Source organism: Odontomachus brunneus, unplaced genomic scaffold (assembly GCF_010583005.1).
Source record: "Odontomachus brunneus isolate Ranch 3 - 2012 unplaced genomic scaffold, Obru_v1 Obru_scaffold_025, whole genome shotgun sequence".
Classification (NCBI taxonomy): domain Eukaryota; kingdom Metazoa; phylum Arthropoda; class Insecta; order Hymenoptera; family Formicidae; genus Odontomachus; species Odontomachus brunneus.
The window spans coordinates 205,444-231,125 of NW_022639475.1; the positions used below are offsets into that span (position 1 = coordinate 205,444).

The following is a 25,682-nucleotide window of genomic DNA, read 5'->3' on the forward strand; positions in this document are numbered from 1 at the left end:
CCCAAGGATAAGGTCCGGTGAAGTTTACTTTGCGGATTAAGGAGTTTTAGTGCTGTATTTTCCAGGGTTATTTCGGAATTTTAGTCGGAATTTTTATTGGGGAAAGACAAAAAAAAAGGTCTTACGATTCGGAATAGTTTGTTGTTTCCTGACAGAGGAGGCAAAGATAGAGTGCATGACTCATGTCTGCACAGGACGTAACAGTATAATGTAGGAAAAGGGATAACATACATGGACATTCTACATCGTGGACTGAACACAAACACATACATACACTCGATTGAATTATCCACAAAAGCGGATCGTCCGTAGTGGTGTCTTCTCATCAAGTGTGGTGGGTGTTGATGCTAACTCTAACGTGCACGTTTTTCACACACACACACATTGGAAAACGTTTTTTCCTTTGTCGCTGAATCAAACATAAAACACTGTACATAGATTTGAATCTCAAGTATTTAAATAAATTGATTTATTAAATATAATTAAATTGAACACATAGTGTGTTCCGAATGCTACATATATCTTCATGTTCCATTACTATATCGTTTTTGCAGACAAAGAATTTTTGGAAAATGTCAGACACAAAGTTGCGTTTCAACGTTCAATTCTATGTGATAAATAATTTATTTATAACGAACTTTTGTATACATGGTATGTGTTGCGAGGGTGCAAACTTTTAAGATTGCTGCAGAACGTTAAACGCAGAATAGGACGCCTTCAGTAGCTGCAAAGGACAGAAAGTAAGAAAGTTTTTGTTGAGATCACGCATCAAGGCGCTCAAGAAGCGACATCATAGAACGCTGACGAGATTTTAATACTGACGTTGCCATACGAGCTCAGAGATAACGTCACCAGGAAGCTGCTGGTGAACTTGATGGGTCTCATGCTGCGTCTCATTATCATCAGTAGATCCTTTCGTTCGCTGATCGTCATGAGTATCCAGTCTATTTGATATATCGCGTCACTCAGACTTGCGCTCTGCGCATATAAAACCGATGAGAGCTGGTCCAAGTGGCTTATCGATACCTTTCCTTGCCGAGATTCTACCTTAAGTATAACTTCGTTCCCGGCCCAGCAATAAACGAGAATCTGCACGAACATGCAGAGCACGTAGATGAAGATTGTCCCGATGTCCTCGAATGTCATGTGAGAAGACAGATAATACAGACTCGTACACAACACCAGTATACTAACGAAAAATTGAATAAAAAACACTTGGCTGTATATCTCGTTGACCAGTTCAGCGTACCTATAAACGTGCGATTTATGTTCAGTGTTCAGTGTTCAAAGGACAACGATCGTTACAATCCAATTTTTTCAACTAATCCTTCTCCGCTAAAACGTATTCGCGATGATCCACGCTAATCGGTTTCGATTCAAAGCATACTCACTCTCATGCATTCAATACAACACCTATCATAGTAACGTATGTGATATTCATTCCAGATTGTCATTTTCGCAGAGATGCGCGTTTTAATTAGCTATAATTAGCTATAATTAGTTACAATTTTATTGTTACACAGAGAAAGAGATTGATTGAATTAACATGATAATGACACAACTAAATGTGTTTTGGTTAAAGGGAATGGAACTCGTTTTTAAAAACTAAATTTAATTCCTAAAAGTCAGAAATTCTATTTCGTTCAACCCAAACGCGTTTAGTTATTATTGTCATGTTAATTCGACCAATCCTTTTTCTCCGTAATATTTTTTTTTATTTTTTAGCTGAACCATGTGCTGCTTTATCTATGTTTCTTTTATCTTAGTCAATTTGAATTTCAGTTACGTTACGCTTTGCATTTTTTTGGAATATATCAACTAATAATAATTTATGAAACTAATAATTCATCAAACATTATCAATTTTTCGAACGTAACTTGATAGATTCTCTTTCTACACAAAAATACGTACTTAAAATAATTGTACCACCCTCTTGACAAACCTGATTATACACAGGTGATGACAGATATGTTCTGACAATCTGCTGGTTCTGTTCGACGACGTATCGTTCGGCGCGCTTTCGCGAAGTCCCACCCCTTCGCTCGAGCGTGCTACCCTTTGGAGACGGTGCGTCAGAATCTCGAGTTGCGCGCACGTTTGCAAGCAAAGCCCGTACACCAAGGTCTCAGTGGAGATGTTGATGATCGCGCCGAACGGCCCGACGGCTAATAAGAGCTGAACGCACGTGAGCCAGAATGAGAGGGGTGAACTGTAATCGTAAGGTAGCCACACTCTCAGGGGTAATTGGCCTTGTAGGATGGTGAACATTAAGCCCACTAAGCCCATGACGGTGGAAATCGTCGCGAGAAACAAGTAAGATAAGGAGCTCGATCTGCGTACAATTCCAAATATACGTGCCGATTTTTTATGACGGGAAGTGGACGTCAAAGCAGGAAAGTGTATCGAAAAAAATACTGGTGTCAATAGAATTGGTCAGCTATACCGTTGCTGGATAACATATTCTTAATTCAGTAGCAATATTATTGAAACTAATACTCGAGTTATCAAAATCATATAAAAATTATATGATATAAAAAAGATTAGTCGTATATGTTACAGAAAATGATGTTACCTAATAAACGAGACTGCAGTATTTTGGGAATGAAGCGGACAATGTCGCGTCATCCTGCCGGAATCATGGCCAGTTGTAAAAATCCAAATTTCGAAATTAAAGAATAAAAAAGGACTTCTGACCAAGCTGCATGAACGAGTGACGAAAAAAGGCTGGACTTGTGAAAGGATAACGCATGATTTCTTCATTAAGACAGTACGTCAGCTTACAACGTTATCTCTGCAAAGCAATTTTCAATACTCATCGGATTTGGGTTGACCTAGGAAATCTCCTCGAACAATGAAATACTCGTATGCAGCGGTATACAAGTAGGGAAGTACATTGAAGAAGATAATAGTACTTTTATAAAACTTTGGCAATAAACCGCATCTTTCATATCAGTATAGTTTTTCAATAGCCACGTGTATACCCACAGTACTCTAAGGTTTAGTCTCATGTTTAGTATAGCTATTGAATCAAGATTTATTCCAGTCATGATGCTGTTGACCAATTCCATTGATGGAACAGCATTTTTTTCGTGTACGACGGACGGGCTCGGGCAAAAACCTACCCACCTGATCGAGCGATCGAATTTCGCCTGAATATCCATCTCCTCCTGGTCACAGACCCTGCAGGGTGGCTGTTGCAATATCTCAATTAGATTGACAATACGGTCGCGACGAGTCAAGGCGGTAATGATCTTGCAGATCACGCTGACCACCGAGACGAAGAATAAAAAGTTTGCGGTAAAGTCCTCCACGTTATCAACGACAAGGACGATATCTAGGAACTGAGTCAGCATCAAGAAACACATCAGGTATACCATGAGAATGGTGTAGATGTTATACAGCAGCGTGGAGCTGGCCGAGGACCACTCGACAGGCCGCCACATACCGCTGGCAGCGTACAGCAAGAAGTTAAGAGGGAGTATCTGCATTTCTGCAGATGAATCTGTCTCTACAATGAGAAATAATGCATTTACATTCCCGTTTACATCGAGAAAGCGGTCACCATTATCGTTGACGTGTTTGAAAGATGCAATCAAGAAACTGTCGAGCAACGATATATTATGCGACGATAACGCAGAACGCTGCAGCGCGTCCTTCATGAACAGGAAAAGATCTCTCTTTCTCTCTCTTCCCTCTCCCTCTTTCTCTCTCTCTTTCTCTCGGAGAAATAATTGGAGCGAGTAATCAGGGCTCGAGAAGAACGTCTCGCGATTCACGATCTTGAGCGCGTCGGAAAGTCCTGACAGTTTCCTTCGATCCTTGCGTCTCACTTGTACATTTTGCGGTACAGTGCATTGGCGCAGCTTATAGTTCGCGTCTGTCGCGAAACGGAATTATGCGTTGCTTCGGCGAAAATGTACGAATGTGCAACAAAACTAGCACGCGACGACGTTTCATGTGAAGCACTATACGGATAAAACTGCGCGCTGCATCAGCTCCGCGCATCCCGGTGTTTAAAATGAATTAATAATGGCATAAATTAATATTATGATATCGCGACGTCCGTTGCTGGCGCAATCGATATTTAACATCGGCTAGATGATTAATCTTTAATGCGTTATTAATATTTAACGTAGATTATTGAAAAAGTTATAAATATGACAGTATTAGTACGGCAAGCATATAATTTCGATGAAAAGTTACGTACGACATATTCTTCAACATGCTGTCGTGTTCCTAGTCGGCGAAATAACGAATAAATAATGCGCATTTTTTACCCGAGATCCCTTTTTCTTTGTTGCAACTCGCAAAGTGACTTTAGAAATATTGAGTTTTGCAGGGGTGGTCCCTTAACTACTTGGTGATGTTTTAACTAATTGGATTTAAAATATATATTCGTTTTCGTACATATGCACATGATGTCGAAGTGTTGAAGTAATGTAAGATGATTAGATGAAGTCGTGTCAAAAATAGAGACGAATAGGCGTTTCCTAGATTTGTGCGATAATCGCTACTTTTTTTGGAGAGCACAGTGCAATAGTTGCTTTGCTTACAAAACAATCCTAATTACTCCGAAGGTACGCGCGTTTTAAGTATACTACTGGAATAGTATACCCCTTTGCCTGCGTATCTTAGCTAGCACTTGGTGATTTCGCTAGTTCGAGTCCCGACAGATGACTACCGAAATGAGACTTATTGCTCAATGAACGATGTTCGTGCGATTATCTTATAAAAAATAAAAGTGCCAGTGAATTTTCTACGATTTTTACTTTTATTGATTCTTTTCTGATATTGCAGTCGTTTAGTGGGAACTATTAATAATTCTGCATTACGACGTTTGTAGTAACAGCCGATATTCACCCTTGTATCTATAATTACACCTAAGTATAATTATAGATATCTTTGCACTTGTGTATCGTGGTAATTTTATCGTGGAAGATAATTCACCTGTCCCGACATATCGTTTTCCCATTGAAAAGTTGATTCGTCTTGAAATATAGAGAAAGAGAGAGAGAGTTCTCTATAATAAAAAATTTCTCTCTCGAAGAAATTGGATGTATTTAATTTATCGATTTTCGAAATTTTGGAAAAGTAGTAATTCTTAAGTGTCCACTATTATTCATTGATTTTTACATGTCACTACTTGTTACTGATAACATATAAGCTAAAGTTAACTCGACTCAATCGTACAAATATTGTATTTTATCTCGCAACTTTCAAAGTTGACACAATTTCCTGTCTCGAAACACGCGCAGAAATATATAAAATCTACAATCTGTATCTTCGAACAATTCCACGTTCATTTTTATATCAGCTCACCCGATGTCTTCCTTATTGTAAGGAAAGTTTGTCTGTGTTGAGTAAGACGATTTTAACTGCAATATAAAAATTATGAGAGTTGAAATCCTCGCGAGGAAAAGACTAGACTTCTTTTACATTCCAAATCACTACAAATCGTATTTATACTCATGAATAAATCGAGATTCACGTAGATCACATGCAGAATGTTGAATGTTGAACGGGATACGCGACGCGCTACATCATGAATATTAAATCTCGCTTCAAGCTTTCGTTCAAGCTCCAAGATTTCGCCCAATCAGACTCGAAGATGACCTCTGCTAAATGAGCGCTCTGATAAATCGATAGGATTTCTTAGCACTCTGAGAAATATGCTAATCGACACATTTACATTCAAGGAACAAACCTTCAGTTTCACCTCGTTTGCGTAGCAGCAGTAGAGAAAGATCTGCGCTAGCAGCGTAGAAAGGTACAATATCAACGAAAGAAAGTCCATGCTCAGGATGTCCTTCTTCAGCAACTGGCACAGACTGATGCATATCACCAGCGCGCTGATGAGAAATTTGCTGATGAACGTTATCTGAAATGTGGTCGTAATCGTCGCTGCCGATCTGCAATGAATTCGAAAGATGCGCGACGCACAACGTCCACGGAAAAGAAACTTCAGTTCGGGTAATTGAATGAAGGCCAACTGATTGTAAAAGAAGATCACAAGGGCACTTGGTAGCGAGAGGATGATATTATAAAGTCAATTAGGGAGAGGCAATGTAACTAGAGAGATGCTGATAATCAAATAGATAGAAATATGGAACGAATGGATGAACGTAGTTAAGAAATATAATTATAAACTAAGTCCCCTTCTTGACTACATAAGCTGAAGAAAAATGCGCTGATACTCTCTGACATAGTTAGACCAATGGAGTTGTCTTTTTCGTGCGCGTGGAGTGTTATATTCGTTGTGTTCAACGAAGATTCTGTTTCCATGTAATTGGACGGTCGAGGCGCTAGCCACCGTACTATCTAACTGTATTTATCCCGTATGAACGTCTCCGCGGCGTTAGCTGGTTCGTGAGAATCTCCTCCGTTAAACGGTCAACGAGATCGACGATGCGAGTATATTAGAAAATTGGCCATTTTGCAGCAACCACGTATCGTCAACAAGACCATGTCAGCTTTCGATGAGCTTTCGATGAAGTCGTGTTATCGATGTTCAGGATACCGATAACACGCCGAGTCGTCATGTTGTACAGAATGAAGAGCGTGAACGTCGCGCATCGCTCGTCTGCACGGTGAGGTGCAGAAAGCGAGACGCCAGCAGCCGCAGATCCCCAAAAGCTGGAAGGCCAACGGCGACACGGGCATCGGCCACCAGGAGAAAACAAAAGATCGGAATCGACTCGGCCGAGCATGTCAAAAGTCGACGAGCGGAGACGTGCCACTTTGCGTATCTCCGGTCACATCTTGTCTCTCCACGAGGAATGTTTCGTTCGCTTCGCGCATCAGTCCTCGCTGATGAATCAGCTTTAGTGCGCGACTTGCGCGAGATATCGCACGTGACACGCGATCGTTTCCCCGTTCGGTTTACCGTATAGAGAATTGCGAAACGAGCGAGCTGCGTCGCCACCACTCACGTTTCCGAGTAAATTCCATTACTAATGCACCCCATCGCCAGGACATTGTCCGCAATTATTTGAGACTTCGTCCCCTCGCATTGCGATATCGAATTTGCTTCTTTAAGATTCGCTGATGGGCACCGCGATTTTCTTCACGTCGGCTGTCTGGTGGCTAATCAACGGCTTTACTCGACCGTGCAGAAGCCCGCTCTCTTATGGGAAGTATTTCGTTTGGGCTCGTGAGCGAAGCGCGCACACAGCGGTGATCTAAGCTGTTCTTGAAGGAGGTTTCAACGTAGAATCTACCCCGCGCGTTCCAGTCTGAGCGCGAGAAAAGTTTGTCTCGCGATTGTTGGCGCGTTTCCTAAACACGCGGATGAAGCAATCGCCCGAAGTACGAGAATATGGCGAAGCTGGGGATCGCGCCGGAGGCGGCGCAAGGTCGAAACGCGCCCGGTAATTAATGTCATTAACGCGCGCCCAATATATCTCAAGTATTACCGCCCGTGTGTGTCGAGCGGCGCTCAGTGAGCTGATTTCGTCGTCGAGCCTGACGCATATGCAGCTTTCTGGAAGCGGGTCAGTTATGAAAGGTATTCCCTTTGCAATTGATTATCATATGAGAATGTGACGGAGTTATGAGGATCGTGCAGAGGCACGCAAGATCGAAACGGCAATTAACTCTTTGAGGCCTGGTGCATGTACAGTACCGTCGGCAAGTTTTGGACACCATCCCGAGACACTGAAATGTGTCAATGTGCCGAGTGTTACAAGTTACTTCACTTATTCGGAAAAATTACAGACTGCGCATACGGTTGTATACTGTCCATAGCACAAAACACAACACAATGGCGGATATTGATGCGTTTCGGTACCTGGGCATGATGTCTAAAGACTTTTCAACGATACTGTAATTATATACATTCACTTCGGCTCTTTGCCAAATTTTGTGTATTGACAAAGTAATGATTCCGTCGGTATAGCATTATCGATCCGTACTAGATAGAGCTGTGCTCCTCGTTCCAGCCCGTGAAATGGTGATTTTTCCGCTGTAGAAAGCAATATGGCGACCGTGTGCGGAACAGAATCGCGTTGGTGCCCGAAATTGTGTGAAGTTCTTCACGTGGAGAAGTAAGCAAATCTTACTCTCGCAATTTTTCATCGATGTCACCCTGAAGTACAAGGTTGGCGCTCTTGTATTCGCGTTGTCATGGTTATAAGATTTATTCAGAATTTTTCTGGGGCATACGTGCAAAAGTACGGACGTACATAACAACATATATGATGCTCATAATATGTAGAAGATGTATATAATAATACATAAATAACATCTAGAGAAATCGTATTTCTCGCGACGGTCAATTTCATTCGGATCGCAAAACTCCTCATCAGAAGATGAGCCTTTCAAGACTATTTTACGAAGAAAAGGATTTTATTCGAACGCGACGCTTGGACCTTGAAGGGGGTTATGTGATTAACACACGGCCGATATCCGAAATATCGTCGGCCGTGCATCGAGCGGCGTTCATTGAGCTAATTCTGTCATTGAACCTAACGCATACACCGCTTTCTGAAAGGGGTCCGTTATGAAAGGTCTCCTTTGATGGAGGGGGCAGGCGGCTCTATCGTCTCAAGGTAAGTCGTCGACCATGAGTGAAATCTTCAGGAACCAAGTTCGCAGCCGCTTTTCTCTCTCCCCCTCCCCCTCTCTTTGCTGCTCTCCCTAAGTCCTCTCTCTCTTTCTCTCTCTCTCTCTCTCTCTCTCTCTCTCTCTCTTTGGTGCTCTCTTCCTCTCTCTTTCTCCTCCGCTCTCGCTCTTTTCCTCTCTGGCCCGATCTATCCGCTCCCTCCTACCTTCCTCATTTCACTCACCGCTACGTCACACAACACACATGCACACACACACACATACACATATACACATATATACAATACACACACGTACACTCATACATCGCCACGCCACGGTGACACACTTCTTGTTGGAATTCTTTTTTACGAAGTGTCTCACCTTCCTCCTCATGGGTTCAACGATCCATCCGAAACCACGATTCGAGTGCCGAGTAGGCGCGGGCACTGCTAGTAGGACACCGTCCTCAATATCGCCCGTCGAAAGTACATGTGGTGGACGTCGGTGATCTTACAAATGCTCCATCGACCTGCACCTCTCTCTCTCTCTCTGTAATGGTGTCTCTTAGTCGGATGGACGGACGGATAGACGGACGGGCGGCTCATTATATTCGAAAATATATAGCGGCCAGGCCTGACGCGAGATTGGCCTGTAACAGCGGGCTCGCTGTACGTGGGGCGGCGCGGGTCTTCGAGTGCCAAACATCCAGGAACGAAAACCTCTTCACCTCAATTAACACCGGCGCTGGTAGTGGTGACCTCCGCCCGCCGTCTCCGCCGCCTCCTCCGTCGGCTCCGCTGGTAGTGGTAACGACAATAGCGCGGCGGCTTGTAACTGTATATTGCCGCACACGCGCTCGCGGCACGTCCTCTTTACGAATAAAACGACGCTGGATCGTGAAATTAGTTTATAACGGGCGGGAAGTATCATCGAGTGATTAACCCCAGCTGGTAATTCGCCTCTTCGGCCGAGAGCGAGCTGCATTTCGCGACGGTCAGGATCTTTAATTGAACAAAAATTCCGTGTGCCTCCCGCTTCAGTTTCTGGTGTATTTGTGTAAGTAGCGTTTCCTCGTTATCTAATTAACGCGATGTGTAATAATTCAAATATACATAATCAAATGCGCGATAGAAATAAAGAATTGGAGTTGTCTTGAAGTTGATTCCAAGGCCCTCTAAGAGCCATATTGATAGTCGTTATTTAAAACTTATCCCACGTGAAGTACCAAGGTCTAAATTTGGAGTTAGGTTTGAATTTTTTATTTCAATCATGTAACTCGCGCGCGCACATATATGCGATATTACATTTGGAATCGTGATTTTGTCCAAAAGCTTTCATCTGATTTTAAATCCAAAACTGAATATTTCAGCTGAAACAATTTTCGAGTGACCCAAGAGCGGCTGTTTTAAATCCGTGATCGGCGCCAGATCAAAGCGCTCATTTAATTAGCGTCGCCGAGTCACCTGCTCGTTAACTCCTCTGCGGAGAATCATGCGTTTTTTTTCCTTTTTCCGAATTTTTTTCGCGAACCCGCGTATTTTCGACTACGCTCAGCCGCAAAAGTGAAATTCCTGCCGCGAGAGAGAAAGAGAGATCTCCAGATACCGCGCTAAATGCGGGCCCGAGAACGCCCGCGCGCCAAATGTGTGTGCGAAATAACAATTCGCCACGATACGCTTGACGCGTTGCTCATTGTGTGCCCGGTGGTGTGTGGTAGTGTTAAGGTGAGACAGTAAACGGCCTGTGTCTCCCGGCTCTGGTACACTGGTTGCGCTAGTGGTTGGTCTACAACGGAGCAGACAGCAGAGATACCAGTAACGGAGGAAGTGGGTTTCATTAGTAGTGGTGGTGGTGGAGGTGGTGGTCGTAGCAGCAGCGGCGGCGGCGGCGGCTGCGGTGGAGGTGGTGGTTGTACTGCCGCCGCCGCCGCTGCTGCTGCTGCTGCTGCTGCTGCTGCTGCTGCTGCTGCTGCTGCTGCTGCTGGTTGCTGATGGTGGTGGTAGTAGTGAGTGCACGGCATATTTCGCTTCTCTTTGTAAGTTCACAGTATCACATATCTCGCCGCTACTCTCACGGATGAACTGCATCTTCCTCCTCCGTTCGGAATCCGAGTCGCATTCTCTCACTGCCGTGTGTCTATTTCTCACCTGTTTTCTCTGTTCTTCTTCTTCTTCTTCTTCCTCTATCTCTTCTTATCCTCTTCGACTTCCGCAAATGCTGTCCGTCCACTTGTCCGCGTGTGCCTACGCGATTGCGTGCGAAAAGTGCGTGACCTCGCCGGCGCCGGGCGTTTAAGCGCGGCTTTAATTCGGTATCGGTGAGAGCGGAGGACGGAAAAGAAACCGGTATCGTGGGGAGAGAGTAGAGAAGAGAAGAGAGAGAATCCTCTCTCGGCTCCACGTACCACTGCCCTAGTGTTGTTTTCGCGGACGCGCACCTCGTACGCACGAACACGGAAGAGCGCACACGCACGACGGCTGGCAGCACGGTTGGTGCGGCTCCGTTCAGCGATTTTTGTGAACGTACATCGCGCTGACACGTTCGGACGAGCAGGTAATGCCGGGACGGGCCTCGTGCTTCGTGTGCGATGTGTGTGTTTTAGACAATTTTCTATATGATCGATGATCTAACGAGAGAGAGAGAGAGAGAGGATTTGCGTTTACGGCGGCGCGCGTGTTCCGCACGAAAATCCGCGGAAAATAGCGATTTCTCTCGCGTGTCTCTCGCACAGACACGATCTAATTAAATGCCGCAGATCGCTCTCAATCGCCCGTCTCGTGTGCTATTATCTTACGAGTGCATTACGACCGATACTTGCAGAATGTATCGCGTGCTACTTTTTCTCATCTTCATTTACGGGAGCATTCATGGAAATGCCGTCTCGCACTTTCCCAACAAGGGAGACGTCCCCCGCCAGTATCATCCCCGTTTCTTGACGTACGAGGATCCGCACAACATCGAGTTCAAGTATCACAATTACGAGCAGATGAGCCGCTTTCTACGCGCAACGTCCCTTCGATTTCAAAATCTCACCGCGCTCTACTCGATAGGAAAGTCGGTGAAAGGTACGAGCTTTTTTTTGTGTGTGCATATATGAAAGAGTTCACTGTGAATATCTCGCATTTGGTGACAAAACGGAGAAAATTAGGAGAGAAGAAAAGAAATTTCAATTTCCAATCGAGAAACTGAGGTCCGTATTAATAGTTGTCACTTGAGATTTGCCTCATGTGAGACACTCAAGTTTTCAATCAGAGTCAAATCCAAATTTTTCAATCGAATTGTATGATAAATGTGACATTATATCTGTTATAATTGCGATTCAACTGAAAAACCTCCATTCAACTCTGAACTCAAATCTGAGTATTCCACTTGGAAAGGATTTCAAGTAACGACTATTAATGCGGGTCCGAGTCATTATATCGCATTAATTGAAAAATCACGCGGCGTCTTTTTGCCGATTAGAAACTTATTCCATGAATCCCATCGGGTTGATTCCGGTCAGCTGTCTAGTTTGCGCGAAATAATATTATTGAGTCTTGATGAGTCACGTAACGCAACGTGGCAGTCAGCCACAAGTTATTAGTAATTAGGATTTTGTCGATAATTGAGAATTGTACAAGCCAGATAAGTAACTGATTGGAATCAGCCTTCCTTCAAGGCTATGGGATAAATTTGAGGAGGATAACAAATGATTATAATCGAGCGACATTCGTACAACAGATCGTGACTTATGGGTGATGGTCGTGTCGTCATCGCCGTACGAGCACATGATCGGGAAGCCCGACGTGAAGTATATCGCCAACATACACGGAAACGAAGCTGTGGGACGCGAGTTAATGCTGCATCTCATTCACGTACGTAATTGTCATAACAACATCGGAGTTTCCACGTTACTCACCAGTTGACACTGGAGCAATAAATGCCGGCGAATAGGTGACGGCGGACACAATTCCGCAGTGTCACCGTATAATATTTCACGAGGACAAAATTCACTTACGTAAGATTTCATTTTTACGCGGAATCGCGTGAGAATACGCCGATTCTCTCGCTCTCGCTGCGACATCGGCCGCTTTGTTTTTCACATCGAAGGGGAAGATTTTAATTTGAGAGATTTTAAGTGTAATTCATCATAAAATGTTAATTCAAAATAACGAGGCTTGAATCGAACTCTCGATTGCGCACTTCGACGTGTCTAATAATAGGAAAATGCACGGAAACGTTCGCGCGTCCGCGACATTTATTTGCTCCTCTCTTTCTTCCTTTCAGTTTCTCGTGACATCGTATGGATCAGATGCGTATATCACTTGGTTGCTGGACAATACGAGGATTCACATTCTGCCGTCGATGAATCCCGACGGCTTTGAAGTTTCCAAGGAGGGGAACTGCGACGGTGGTCAAGGCAGGTTAGATATTCCAACAAAACGATTTCTACTGTTTAACGCTTGTCGCGTTGGCTGACTTCCGTAACGTCCCTCCCTTGAGCACTCACGTGTGGGTGCGTAGGCGCCTGCGTGAGTGCGTGAGCGCGTGCGTGCGTGCGTGCGTGCGTGTGCCCCTGATTCTCACATCTGCGATTTTAACAGGTACAACGCGCGCGGCTTTGACTTGAATCGCAACTTTCCGGACTACTTTAAGCAGAACAATAAAAAGAGTCAGCCGGAGACAGAGGCTGTTAAGGAGTGGGTATCAAAGATCCAATTTGTGCTCTCGGGCAGTCTGCACGGCGGTGCGCTCGTAGCGAGCTATCCCTTCGACAATACCCCGAATTCGCGTAAGTTGAACATACCCTTTGACGTTACCGGTTGTGCGGGAGAATCGTTAAAGAGACGGGTGCATAGCTCATTCAATCAGCCTATCTGAGTCGGCAGAATCGTCGTGTAACGCACGTCATAACGACGCTGTCGTATCCGTAACCGTCGTGACCCCTCTCCGTGACGATAACGACGAGAAACAGAAAGAAAAAGACGCACAAAGCACAAACGAACGAAAAAAAAAAAAAAAAAAAGACAGAAAAGCAGAAAAAAGCGGCGTTATTTATTTTTGAGTGGCCTCCAGCGACGGGACCGATTCCGACTGTCCGATCGAATCCGTTAATATCGCACTACCGAACGCACTACCGTTCCGTTTATGTCAGACCACAGACAGCTATGGCGTAAATGCGCATAGCTTTGAAGCTGTCATGATATTATGTAAACTTTCATGCCGTCAGGAATATGTCGATCAGCGCCACTGTGTGCAGGTACAGTGCAATACATGATTAACTTATCGCTAATAACAGTATGATCAATGACATTATCATTTACTTCCGTAAAGCGCAGCGTGACAAACGCGTGGATTAAAGTAGGAAGAAACGAGGCAGAAGCGGAATACGAATCGTTTCTCGCGTAGCGTGTAACAACACCGTCTCGCTCGTAAACTCGAGGACGAAACAGCGACAGTCAGTTGCTGGATCATCTGCGTCCAGACACGACAGAAAACATTCGTTCTAGAATAACGTCACTCGCCTGAAAAGTGTAAATGATAAGGTCTACGGTTAATACGACGGTTATCATTCGGCATGTCTCTGCGATTATAATACCTCGTTCGTCTCTTGCCACGACACACGCATACTCCTCATCAATCTCCGTTAACGCAGCCCGTTGAGAATCATCCTCCCGCCACGGCTTCGGAATGACGCGATCTGAATGATGTGATGCTCAACAAGCGATGTACTCTGCACATGGAAAAAGAATTGCTGTTGATTCAATAGAATTGCTCACGATTGGAATAAATCTTCTTCATTCTATAGCAATGCGCTCCGCGCGCCTAAATACAATTTTCTGAGTCTGTCAAAGCTGAACAATTTTGAGCTATCATAATTTTGTTGACAATCAATATTTTTGGGCACATTTTTTCTTACAGAGATACAGAAAAACCTCTACTATAAGATAGTAGAGTAAATAAAGTAAAAATCTATAAACAAGTTTACGCTATTTTGAAATTTTTCGTTACATGTAGTATAATCTAGATCCGTCGAGCTGAGAGAAGCAATGTTGAACTAACTTTGTTGAAAAATCAATATTTTTGAAGATATTTTTTCCCAGAAATATAAGAAATCATCTAGATAAGATAGTAGCTCAATAAAGTTAAAATCTACAAAAAGATTTGCGCTATTTTGAAATTTTCCCGCGCTCTTTACGAAAGTTGGTGGCGATATTCGCTTGGATCTCACGAGCCCAACATTGTAATGGGTTAAAACTAATGTATCACAGTTTCAACATAGTTTCGAGCGTAAATCTCTATAATATTGCCAGTGAATAAAGAAGATTCGTTACTTGCTTTGGCCAATTCTACAACAGCATTTTTCTCTCCGTGTAGGATAGAGCGAACATTGACCTGCCAGAATCACCAACGGCTCGTCCAAAACGCATGATAGTTTTAGTCATTTAATGCACGCGCCCGTGCAAGAGATACATACGTAAGAATACGATAGATCGCGCACACAATCATGCTCACATGTTGCCGGGGACAGACAAGTTTCGCCGTTGAAACAGTAACAGTGTCATATAGAGAGAGTAGTGTTTCAGAGTTTTACATCGACGCCGAGTGTCTCGCCGGATGACGACGTGTTTCAGCACTTGTCGCTCACGTATTCGCGAAACCATGGCTCTATGTATCGGGGATTAGCGTGCTCGCCCTCTCAGCCCGCGTTTAAACGCGGCATCACCAACGGCGCCGAGTGGTATCCGCTCACCGGCGGCATGCAAGACTTCAACTACGTGTGGAACGGATGTATGGAGATCACCTTAGAGTTGTCTTGCTGCAAGTATCCGCCGGCCTCGGATCTGCGGCATTACTGGGAGGAGAATCGAGCGGTGAGGGCTCAACGGGAATAATGAATCGATTGTTGAACCCATTTGCGTCATTAGAAGATTTGAAAGATATACTTTGTTTCATTCAAGTTTTTCTTTAGTAGATCGACATCAAAAGTGAGAAAACGGATCGAAAACACACGATTTTTGTGATTCGATCTAGTCTCGATTGTGCGCGGCTATGTCCGCTTCCGCGATGGCCGGGCGAAATGTGAAGGAATGCAACCGCTTGTGACGCAAATGGATTAACATAATATTGATGACACACGATGGCACACTGAGAGAAAGTCTCTTTTTAAGATTATTGTCTGAAATTAGTCGTCTCGATTAATTTAACTAAATTTAAGATCAATTTCGGGACCAATTATATCTTTTTATCGTTGTTCTAACAAAAAAAGTAACAATACGCGGAGAGAATTTTATAGTAAAAATTTCGTAGAATAGGTTGACAATTAATTTAATTCAATTTTACAATTAATTTAATTAACTATCTTTTTCTTTCATTCGTACTATTTATTTTTAAAAACTGAAATGTGTTATATTAAAATATTTGCCATGTTTCTAGCCATGAAGTTTATTGTGTTTCTTAGCAAGACTCTCTCTTTAATGACAGTTTATTCCTACACTACTAGAAACAAGTAAAGTTGAAAAGAATTTATATGAAAAAAAAACTATAATATTTTTTCAGTATAGCTAGATGCATACAGAGTGATTATCAATAATTACAATAACACTTGTCACAAAAATAATGCGATAACCGTCGTAAATATTGAGTACTTTTTTCTCAGTGGATCACTCTCAGGATGAGCGTATATGTGTGTAACTAACTCAAAGAGCTTACCGATACCGCACTTTACCATCTCTTTAGTCCCTGATCAAGTTTCTGGCGGAAGCTCACAGAGGTGTTCACGGCTTCGTCATCGACGAGAACGGCAATCCCATCGAGAGAGCGTCCGTCAAAGTGAAGTCGCGAGACGTCAGTTTCTCGACGACCAAGTATGGCGAATTTTGGAGGATCTTATTACCGGGCATGTATAAGTTAGAGGTATGTCAATATTCCACTATCGTTTGCGTGCATGAAACGCGCTGCGAATTAATCTTCCGCCTGCAATGTCAGGTCTGTGAGACTCGAACGAATATTCAATCACTCACCAACTTTCTTAAAGAATCCGGGAAAATTTCGAAATAGCGCAAAAATTTGTAAGTCTTAACTTTATTTACTCCACTATCTTGTAGTAGAAACTTTTCTATATCTCTAGAAAAGAAAATATATTCAAAAATATCGATTTTTAACAAAGTTATAACAGTTCAAAATTACCCGACAAACCTAGATTATACTGTATGTTCCGGAAAGTTTCAAAATAGCGAAAACCTGTTTGCAAATCTTGATTTTATCGCGCTATTATCTTATAATTGAAACTTTTTTATATCTCTGGAAGAAAAAATATATCCAAAAATATCGATTTCCACAAAGTTATGGCAGTTTAAAGTTGACCGAGTTTGATAGATTACACTGTATATTCTAAAAAATTTCAAAATAGCGAAAATCCGTTTGCAGATTTTGATTTTATCGTGCTACTATCTTATAACAGTCTTTTCTACATATCTGGAAGAAAAAATGTGTCGAAAAATATTGAACTGTTCATACAACAAAGTTACGATAGTTCAAAGTTGCCCGAGTCTGACAGATCTAGATTGTACTGTATATTTCAAAAGATATGATTATATGCGGAGGTTTAAACAGCGCACCACTGAATTTTCACCATTTCATCACGATATCACGGCGGAGATTTCCGACGTCGTTTCACGCAGTTCGAGTTTCGCTCGAACTCGATGAAGCCCGACGAGATCAAAAATTCGCCGCGACGCCCATCCGCTACGCCGTCCTGAGTGCTTTCTGATATGTTTATTATGTGCCGCAGGTATTCTCGAGCGGATATATACCACGTGAAGTGGAATTTGTGGTAATCGAGCAACACCCGACGCTCCTCAATGTTACGCTCTACTCGACGAAAGTAAGTGATACCTAAACGGGCGAGCAAGTATATCGTGTTTTCTTACATAAAAGCCGATTAATTCCCTTTTTTCACACGGAACAGAGACAGTATGACGAGGAAAGTGGATCCGTTTTATATAACGGCAATCCCGGCGGCAGACCTTATCCGCACCGAGACCACACATTACATTACCGGCCGCAGTCGGGCGTCAACACCGCGGCCGACGCAAACAGCGGCATTTTCTCGTCTCTCAGCAACGGATTCAATACCTTCGTTACCAATCTCTTCGGATAGTTTGTAGTCCCGCGAGCTACACCCCGGCATATCCAATTATTTATTTCAACTATATTATAGTCGCGAGTTCAAATATAAATTGCGACTCGGCTCGATGAGTTTTAGCGTCTTCAATCACGAGAGTCGATGAGCGCGAGCTAATCGTCGTCCGATTGATCGGCAAGATACTGCCAAACGATGCCGCGTAGTCTAAACTACTGTTGCACGCGCGTGTTATGTTTGATATATAATCTCTAAATGATAAAGTATTTATATGTATACCCGCCGAAAATGTACGCGTTGTACAGTAAGTGTGCTTTGCGTTGTATTTATACATGTATGATATTGCCGCGTCGTGTAAATGTGTGCGTGGAGGACGATCACATATTTGCGAAATGACCGGATAATAATAAATTATATAAATTATCACAACACACAGTTTTTATAGATTGTCCGAATGTTAATGTTAAGTGGCGAAGGATGGTCGGTCGTAATTAGCGCTGTAATTATTCCCGATAATCATGAGACTTTCCCCTCTCGCGCGCTGAGAAGAAATACTTGAAAATTTATTTGTGGAATACAGAAAGAGTAAAATCTATTTCTGTGAAGTACAATTTATTTCTGTGAATCAACTTTATATCCTATAAATAAGTTTTCAAATATTTATTTTTTCTTGCATTCACTGAGAAAAAATGTTTGAAAATTTTTCTATGGGATATGAAGTGTATTTCTATAAAATGAGGCTTATTTTTGTGAAATATAAACTTTGCATCTCACAAATAAATGTTTAGATATTTTTATCTCAGGGTTCGTAAGAAAGATTCGCATGACGCAAATCGAAAAATCCAATAGGTAATTCCCGAAATCACGCTTATTAAAAAAAAAAACACGTTATTTGAGGATATCAATGTTATACGTGAAAATTCGATAGGTAATGCGTGCAGCAGGGAAGATTTACAGGAGGCTGTCATCGAGGAAGTAATGAAACACGCCACTTAATGCTTTTTCTAATTAAAATAGTTATGAAATATATACACTCAGTACGCATATCTTTCAGGACGCAAATAATAAAACAATCTCTTACGCATCACGTTTCGCGCGGACCTCCTTCGACGCTCGCAAGTGCAAGAGACGCGACGAATTTCAACAACTCAACATCGATCACCGAAATATACAATCAATGGTCGGTTATCTCGAGAAATTTTCCTTCACGCGACGAGAGATATAAAAGGAGAGAGATGAACCGATGAAATTTCTCGTTTCGCACTTTGTCACGACAGCACGACGCTCGCTGCGCGAATGCTGTGTGCGCGCGCGTCAAGCGCGTCATTAAACAAACACGCACGAAAACAATTACCCTAAAATACTGACGACAAAACGATGCGTTAGTGACGCCGGGAGAGCCGCCGTATGCGCGTTTTAAGCGGATCGATCGACGATTTTCCTCTCAAAATCGGTATTCAATATTTGTCAACACTTCCCCCTCCGTCTTCACATGCGTTCTTAATCGAAGACCGATTTTGACAGCGACTGGCTACTGATAAGTGATAATTTACGATACGAGCTTGTCGGAATCCCTTGGAAACGCCTCGCTTCGGCCGTTCGAATCGACCGGTGTGGTGTCGCCGAAAGGAAAGGGCGGAAAGCGACGGAAGATAAGATTTGTAGCACCACACACGGACACACGAGCTCCAAGGAATTCGCGACGCGGTATACATGTATATTATTGTTATTATTATTACGAGAATCTAATTCCTCGCGATCTTCGTGGATTCCTTGTTGCTGGTGACGTGCTCGAGGTCGACGCCGTCGTACTCCAAGCCGCCCGCGTTATCATAATACGCGTAATCGTAGTCGTTCTTCTTGCCCGACTTCGGTCGCGTCGTCGTGCTGGTGCCGCTGCCGCCGTTGCCGCCACTGCTGCTGGGTAACCTGGTCGTCGATGAGAACGGTCTCGCGGAACCGCTGACGTAAGTGACTCCCCGTGGCGTCGTCGTCGGCTGGCCGGTCCTTTGAGCGCCGGAGTTGAAGGTGTTCGGGTTGTAAGTGGTGGCGCTGGAGGATCGCCTGTGACGAGAACAGAGAGCCGTTACTTCCGAGCTGCCTTCGACGGCAAAGCATTCAGCAAGTTACTTAACAATTGAGAATAATGATAACAGTAATAATACTTTTTATCGCACGCTTAGCTGGCAATTGACTTTACAGAGACGAGAAAATGTGATCCAAGGTACGCAAAGGTTCCTCGAGAGGTCACCGTTATTGGAAAATACGACTCTTCGGGCCGTAATTTTCTTCCGAGAGATTTCCACAACGATCTCAAGTTATCTGTCCACGATATCTCAGTTGAAATTTCTCTAAAGATTACTTCACTATTGTGATCCGAAGTTATCGCGAGCGAAGATCTCTCTACCTGGGCACCGGCGTGGTCGTCCTCGGCGACTCGGCGAGGTGGTTGATACTCGCGGGGCTGAAGCCGATTCCGACGGAGGATCTCGCGAGGTCGAAGCTGCCGGTGCTGGTCTCGATGTAGTACGACTTGCCGCCGCTCGCGCCGTCATAATTGTTGTACTGAGTCGCCTTCTTGGGCGTTTTTGTGCTGTCGTAATACTGCGTCGAGGGCTTGACCGCCTGGCTGTTCTTATCGTAGTACTGATTGTCGTTGTTCCTCAGAGCGGTCTGCGCGACGGCGCTGTCCCCGCTCACGTATTTCTTCGTCGCTGGGCTATACGTGGTGGGCGAGTAGCTGTTGCTCACGAAGTACTTCGCGGTGGTCTGGGCGAGGTCCTGCCTGGTGGACGTGGCTGGTCTGTACTGATTGTTATTATTATTATTGTTGCTGTAATTGTCGTACACGGTGGAGGCGGCCGTGGTGGACTGGTAGACGTTGCCGTTGTTGGTTCCACGCTGGATATTGCTGTAGCTCCTCTGCTGATAGTTGGTGTAGTCGATGTTCTGGTAGTTGGTGCTCGGCTGGGCGGTGGTGGACTGCGGCAACTGACCGTAGGTCTGATAGTTGTTCTTCGGGCTGTAGCTGCTCGGTCTCGACGTCGTGACCTGGGCGAAGGAGCCGGTGTTCTGCTGGTTGTAGTTCGCGTTCGCGCTGTAGACGTTGTAGGCGGTGGTGCGGCTGGTGGTGCTGGGCGACTGGTAACTGTTGAACGTGTCCTGGTACGTGGTGCTGGGTCGATAAGTGGACGACGGCGTGTTGTACCTCGGTGCGTTCTGGTTTCTGTTGTAGCTCTCTTGAGGGCGCGCGGTTGTGGACGAGACGTACGTCGTCGTGGGTTGGCGTTGTTGTTGTTGTTGTTGTTGTTGTTGTTGATGGTTGTACGCGTTGCTGTTGTAGTAATTGCCGTTGTAATTGTTCTGACCGGATGCGACCGGCGCCGACGTGCTGCTGGGCGGCGAGTAGTTGCCGTTCGCGTTGTACGGCTGCTTCCTGCTGACCTTCCTGATGCCGCCTTTCTTCTTGGTATCTTGACCCGCTTCTTCCTTGTACGACTTGTCGGTCTCGTAGTCGTCCTCTTTGCCGTTTCTGTTGTAGAAATTGCTGCTGCTGCTACCTCGCAGCAAATCACGATTATTGTTATTGTTATTGTTGTTGTTGTTGTTGTTGTTGTAGCTCGACGAGGACACCCGGTTGACTGCGTTCGCCGAGGAACGAACCGCGTCGCTCGTCTCGCTGCGCTGAAGATGATCCTGCGGTTCGGCGTCGCTGCGCAGATGGTCGTAGTGCACGGATTCCAGGCCCGAACCGATTCTGTACAGATCGAAGTTGTCGCTCGCGTAGTAGAGGGTCGCGGCCTCGCAGTCCACGTCGTACCAGTCCGCGCAGGTTTGGCTCTCCTGGTCGAAGGCGGTGTCGTTGGGGCACAGGAACCTGAGTGTGTGAACAAACGTCAGTATAAAATATTACACTAAAAAAAGAAATACTTGAACATTTAATTGTGAAAGATATAAAAGTTATTTCTGCAAAGAAACTTCATGTCTCTCACAAATAAATGTTCAAGTATTTTTTTCTCAGTGTATATCAAAATTGTGATTCAAAATTATTCAAAACGAACAATATGCGAATTTTGACATTTTTCTTATTGAACTTTTTGACTGGAACACTTCTAAATAGAGAAAACTCGCGATCATCCGAACTGATGCATCAAACAGTTTGGTAAGCTTGAAGAAAAATCTTTTGTCGCGTCTCAATGGGGATTTGCCCGCACTCACTTGTAATCCTGGATAGATCCGGCTACGGAGACGCAGACGTGAAAGACTTGGCAGTCAGTTTCAGGGTCCGCGTAATAGCTGCCGACGATCTTGTTGCGACAGTTGAACGAGGTCTCCGGCATGTACTGCTGAGAGTATCTCGGCGGAGGCCGCTGGAGACCCAGTACGCAACTCCATAGCACTCCCACTGAAACGCAAAGCAACTTTAAGGAAAGGAAGAATTTCTTGCACCTCGCGCGTTAATGTATTTTTTATGGGATCCGCGGTTTGTGGGGAGATCCGCCGGTGGATCACGTTCGATCAACCCGTCGATCTTCGCTGGGCCGTTCGCCAAACTCACGAGAGCGGCGAGCTCTTTTCCCGGATCGCGAAGATCCAGAGGAGATAGTCCTGGCGGATGTGTCGATGCACCTTTCTAACGCGGGGCATCCGTATGCATAAAAGAGCATGGATATTCATGCAGTCGTAACCGCACGCACGGGGATTGTTCCCATCGAAAGTGTACCGTCGATTTCTACGGACGTGCTTTAAATAAGAAGAGAAGCTATCGCCCGGCGATCTTCCAAAGCGTGCCAAACACTTCAGTGTCCACTGATAAATCGCGAATCCGTCCAAAACTTTCGCAAAACTCTTCGTTCGTCTAGGGGAAAGGGTGAAATCGGCGGAACGAAGAAGACGACGATACTTTTCACGTGCAGAAATAAAAAATGCCGCTATCTTCTTGCAGTCGACTATGAAACCGAAAGTAATAAAGTAGTAAAGATCGACGGTGAGACGACACTTCTGATTTTGAAGATGATAAATGTCGCCAATTCCTGTCACTTTCTATTTTCGACTTCACAGTCAGCGGCAAGAAGACAGCGATAAGATGAAACACATTATTGATACTCCATTATATAATCATTGACATTTTAGAGAAACTTATAATTCTAAAAGAAATTTTCACAACTAAAACCGCGAATAAGTGTCGTTAGATGCAAGGAAACCAAGTGTTTCTGGTGTCAATGACTAAGGGGGATGTCAATAACCTGGTATTTTACTTTACATTTCCTTTTCAAAAGTCAAAAGTGTCGCTCTCTTCTAACTCTGTCGATTTCTGTCATTTTCCACTTGCGGTTTCACAGTCAGCGATAAGAAGACAACGATGGGGTGAAACACCCAGTTATTGACATCCCCTTAGTCATTGACATTTTAGAAAAATCTGATTTCAAAAGAGATCTTTACAACTAAAACTATAAACAAGCCGCAAGAAAAAATCGATTTCTAGAATATTAATGACTAAGGGGGATGTCAACATTTGGGTGTTCCACCCTACTTTTCATTTCTCCACTCTCACTTAGTAGTCTTCTTTGCAGCCGACTATAAAACTGAAAATAAAAAAGTGACAGAAACCGATGGCAAGAATACAACGATACTTTTAATTTTGAGGAGATGACAAATTTCGCTGCCTTCTTACCGTCGACTCTCGTCACTTTCCATTTCCACGAGAACAGATTAAAATCGCGCGATTTCCTGCCTCGATTTCCGTCTGTCCCAAGAGACACATCCGCGCGAGAAACCGGGAAAATCGAAATTCTATGGAGACACCGCGCGCCCCCGACACCTGTACCCCGTGTACCCCCCTAGCACAAGATCAATTCCATAAGATACAGTCGCTCCCTAGAAACAAACCGACTCGATTCGCAATCCACTCGATCGAGAGATCCACGGTGTGTCGAACGATACACGTACCCGAGATTAGGGCGAGGCATCGTCTCGTGAACTCCATGTCGCTCCCTTTGGGACTCCCGGCTGACTTGGACGGCTCTCTTCTCTCCGGACTCGCTCGGCTGCGACGTTCTGATCGGCACGCTGCCCGCGTTTGTTACCTGCGCGATGGGACCCGTTGGACGCGACTGCGGCCGCCGTGGAGAACGCCTCGGCCGAGAAGAGGAGAGCCGCGACGCGCCGAAGACGCTTTCCGGGGGCGAGGATGGGGCTGCGGGTGAGCCACGATGCAGCGGCTGGGGATGGGGGCCCCTTCTCGTCGTGGATCGCGCGGGAGAACGTGCCTGCGGAACGTAACGTCTCTCTTGTTACGTCACCTGGACTCGCAACCGGGCTCTGTTCGCCAGCCTGGCGAAGGCGCCGCGGGCGATGACGATCCGCGCACGGATCGTCGTCGCGAGGACGGCGCGTGTTATACGTGTAACGTGGGTACGCGCATACCGCGGATGACTCCCGTGTAGCTTACACATTTTGCACGCTTCGCGGAGGGTGGGGCGGCCAGGTAGGCGACTGTCGAAGAGAAACGCGGGAAAGCCAGGCATCATCGTCCGTCCTGGTCAGGCGCAATGAGTTCTCCTTGTGCGATGCATATTAACGTAGGTGGTCGCCCCCCGCGCAATCATTGTGTCGCCCGTGTGATCGCGCGCGGAAGAGCTCGTCATGGCGGAAAAATCGCGATTTCTTTCTGCGTAGAACCTTAAGGTTGCCGTGCCTTTCCGTTTGGAGAGTCGTCAAGGATAACGACGGTCGCGGTAGGCGGCTTCGCGAACATTGCGCGATTGCCGTTTGCAGAAAGATGCAGCGCGTTCACGTTGAGACTTATTTACGAAGGAGATGTCAAGGGAAAGAGAGGGAAATAGGGACGAGATATCGTTATCAGGAAAATATTGGTAGAAGAGGAGATATTAAGATAGCTCAAGATGTTCAAGATATATTCAGGAGAGAATATTATTATAATACTTTTTTCAAATGTCTTGTCAATTTAACTATGTTTCTAGTAGAACAGAGACAAACTATCAGAAAAGTCTATCTTGCTAAAGAACGTAGTAAATGTCGCTATTATATACACCGTGAGAAAATTGTATAGGCCCTTTTTCGTCTATTTTTCATATTTTCTCCGTGTAGATATATACTCAGGACTCTCTCGGCGTTTTGGATCCCAGGATGATTCTGGGATGCCTTGTGCTGTTTAGGTACATGACGACGTCGTGAGTACACCGTGTGGGACGATGAATGTCTTTCATTCGACAATACATCGTCTATTTTCGTTCGGCCAGCCGTTCATCTTCGCGACTCGTCGCTTTCATGGACGAAATGAGCGCCGTGTGGCGCGGCAGAAGAAAGTTGCGTTTTGCATTGAATCATCGTTGGAGGGCGCGGCGTTAGATAACATCGCCTTTGGCTTGAGTGGAGATAGAAAAGAAAGCAGAAAAAGAGAAAGAGAGAGAGAGATCCTCTCGGCGACAATGATCGCAATCGCGCGCGAGTCGAAGCGAGCTCTCGAATGCGAGTGTGGCTTAGCGCCGCGGACGCAAGCTCGCTCTGCGCTTCGCGCCTCTCGCGAATTTCTCGCGGATGGAAACGAGCCTCGTCTACCTGGCGCTCTAAGTTTGGCGTGACCGGTCGCTCGGTGGCCTTTGCCAGCGAGATCGCGGACTCGTTGCACTCCGCCGCGCCGCGGAGGGTGCATCCAAGGAGTGCTCGGCGCTGCTGCATTCCAGCATCGAGAAGCGGAGGAGCGCAAGAATGGCGCGTCGTTAGAACGCTCGGATCGCCGCGGAATCGTCCGAGCGGGTCTCCTTCCATTATCCGGGATCGCGTTCTAACGATATTAGATACTTGAAATAGCCGGCCGATGTTTGCCGGGTAATTGCACGGAGGATTGCACGGACGTGCGCGCGGACGAGATTCTTCGGCGCGTTCTTAGGCGCCCCCCTCCCGACGAGTGACTTTTCGGCATCCCGCTGATCTCCGCGCACGTACCCGCTTTCCCGTGAGTTTCTCTGATACCTCGGCGACGTGCAACCTCGGA

The 25,682-nt window shown here is 45.0% G+C and overlaps 3 protein-coding genes across 10 annotated transcripts in view; 1 reads left to right on the plus strand and 2 right to left on the minus strand.

The window, feature by feature from the left end:
• The window catches only part of LOC116842548 (odorant receptor 46a-like), a 6,621-nt gene extending 2,993 nt beyond the window's left edge, over positions 1-3,628 (minus strand). Inside the window, exons 1-5 of the mRNA XM_032811921.1 lie at positions 3,127-3,628; positions 1,943-2,332; positions 1,048-1,249; positions 823-978; positions 684-724 (exon numbers count right to left, since the gene is read on the minus strand). Of these exons, the coding sequence (XP_032667812.1) occupies positions 684-724; positions 823-978; positions 1,048-1,249; positions 1,943-2,332; positions 3,127-3,488 (1,151 nt within the window). The 5' untranslated portion in view covers positions 3,489-3,628. The remainder of the gene's footprint in view (positions 1-683; positions 725-822; positions 979-1,047; positions 1,250-1,942; positions 2,333-3,126) is intronic.
• Positions 1-18,096, plus strand: part of LOC116842468 (carboxypeptidase M) — a 92,713-nt gene extending 74,617 nt beyond the window's left edge. Inside the window, exons 1-10 of one of the 8 annotated variants that reach the window (XM_032811725.1) lie at positions 9,261-9,597; positions 11,362-11,606; positions 12,262-12,395; positions 12,808-12,944; positions 13,125-13,312; positions 13,751-13,780; positions 15,100-15,395; positions 16,261-16,437; positions 17,315-17,407; positions 17,492-18,096. In XM_032811725.1, the coding sequence (XP_032667616.1) occupies positions 11,363-11,606; positions 12,262-12,395; positions 12,808-12,944; positions 13,125-13,312; positions 13,751-13,780; positions 15,100-15,395; positions 16,261-16,437; positions 17,315-17,407; positions 17,492-17,683 (1,491 nt within the window). In that variant the 5' untranslated portion in view covers positions 9,261-9,597; position 11,362 and the 3' untranslated portion in view covers positions 17,684-18,096. The other 7 variants (XM_032811726.1, XM_032811723.1, XM_032811722.1 and 4 more) reach the window with 7 other exon arrangements.
• A 561-nt stretch (positions 18,097-18,657) lies between these two features.
• Positions 18,658-23,824, minus strand: LOC116842466 (GATA zinc finger domain-containing protein 14-like). The gene is made up of 4 exons (XM_032811719.1): positions 23,615-23,824; positions 21,884-22,070; positions 20,073-21,542; positions 18,658-19,729 (listed from the first exon to the last, which is right to left on the minus strand). The coding sequence occupies exons 1-4, from the start codon at positions 23,649-23,651 to the stop codon at positions 19,411-19,413; spliced, it is 2,013 nt and encodes a 670-aa protein (XP_032667610.1). The 5' UTR covers positions 23,652-23,824; the 3' UTR covers positions 18,658-19,410.
• Between the last annotated feature and the right edge of the window lie 1,858 nt (positions 23,825-25,682).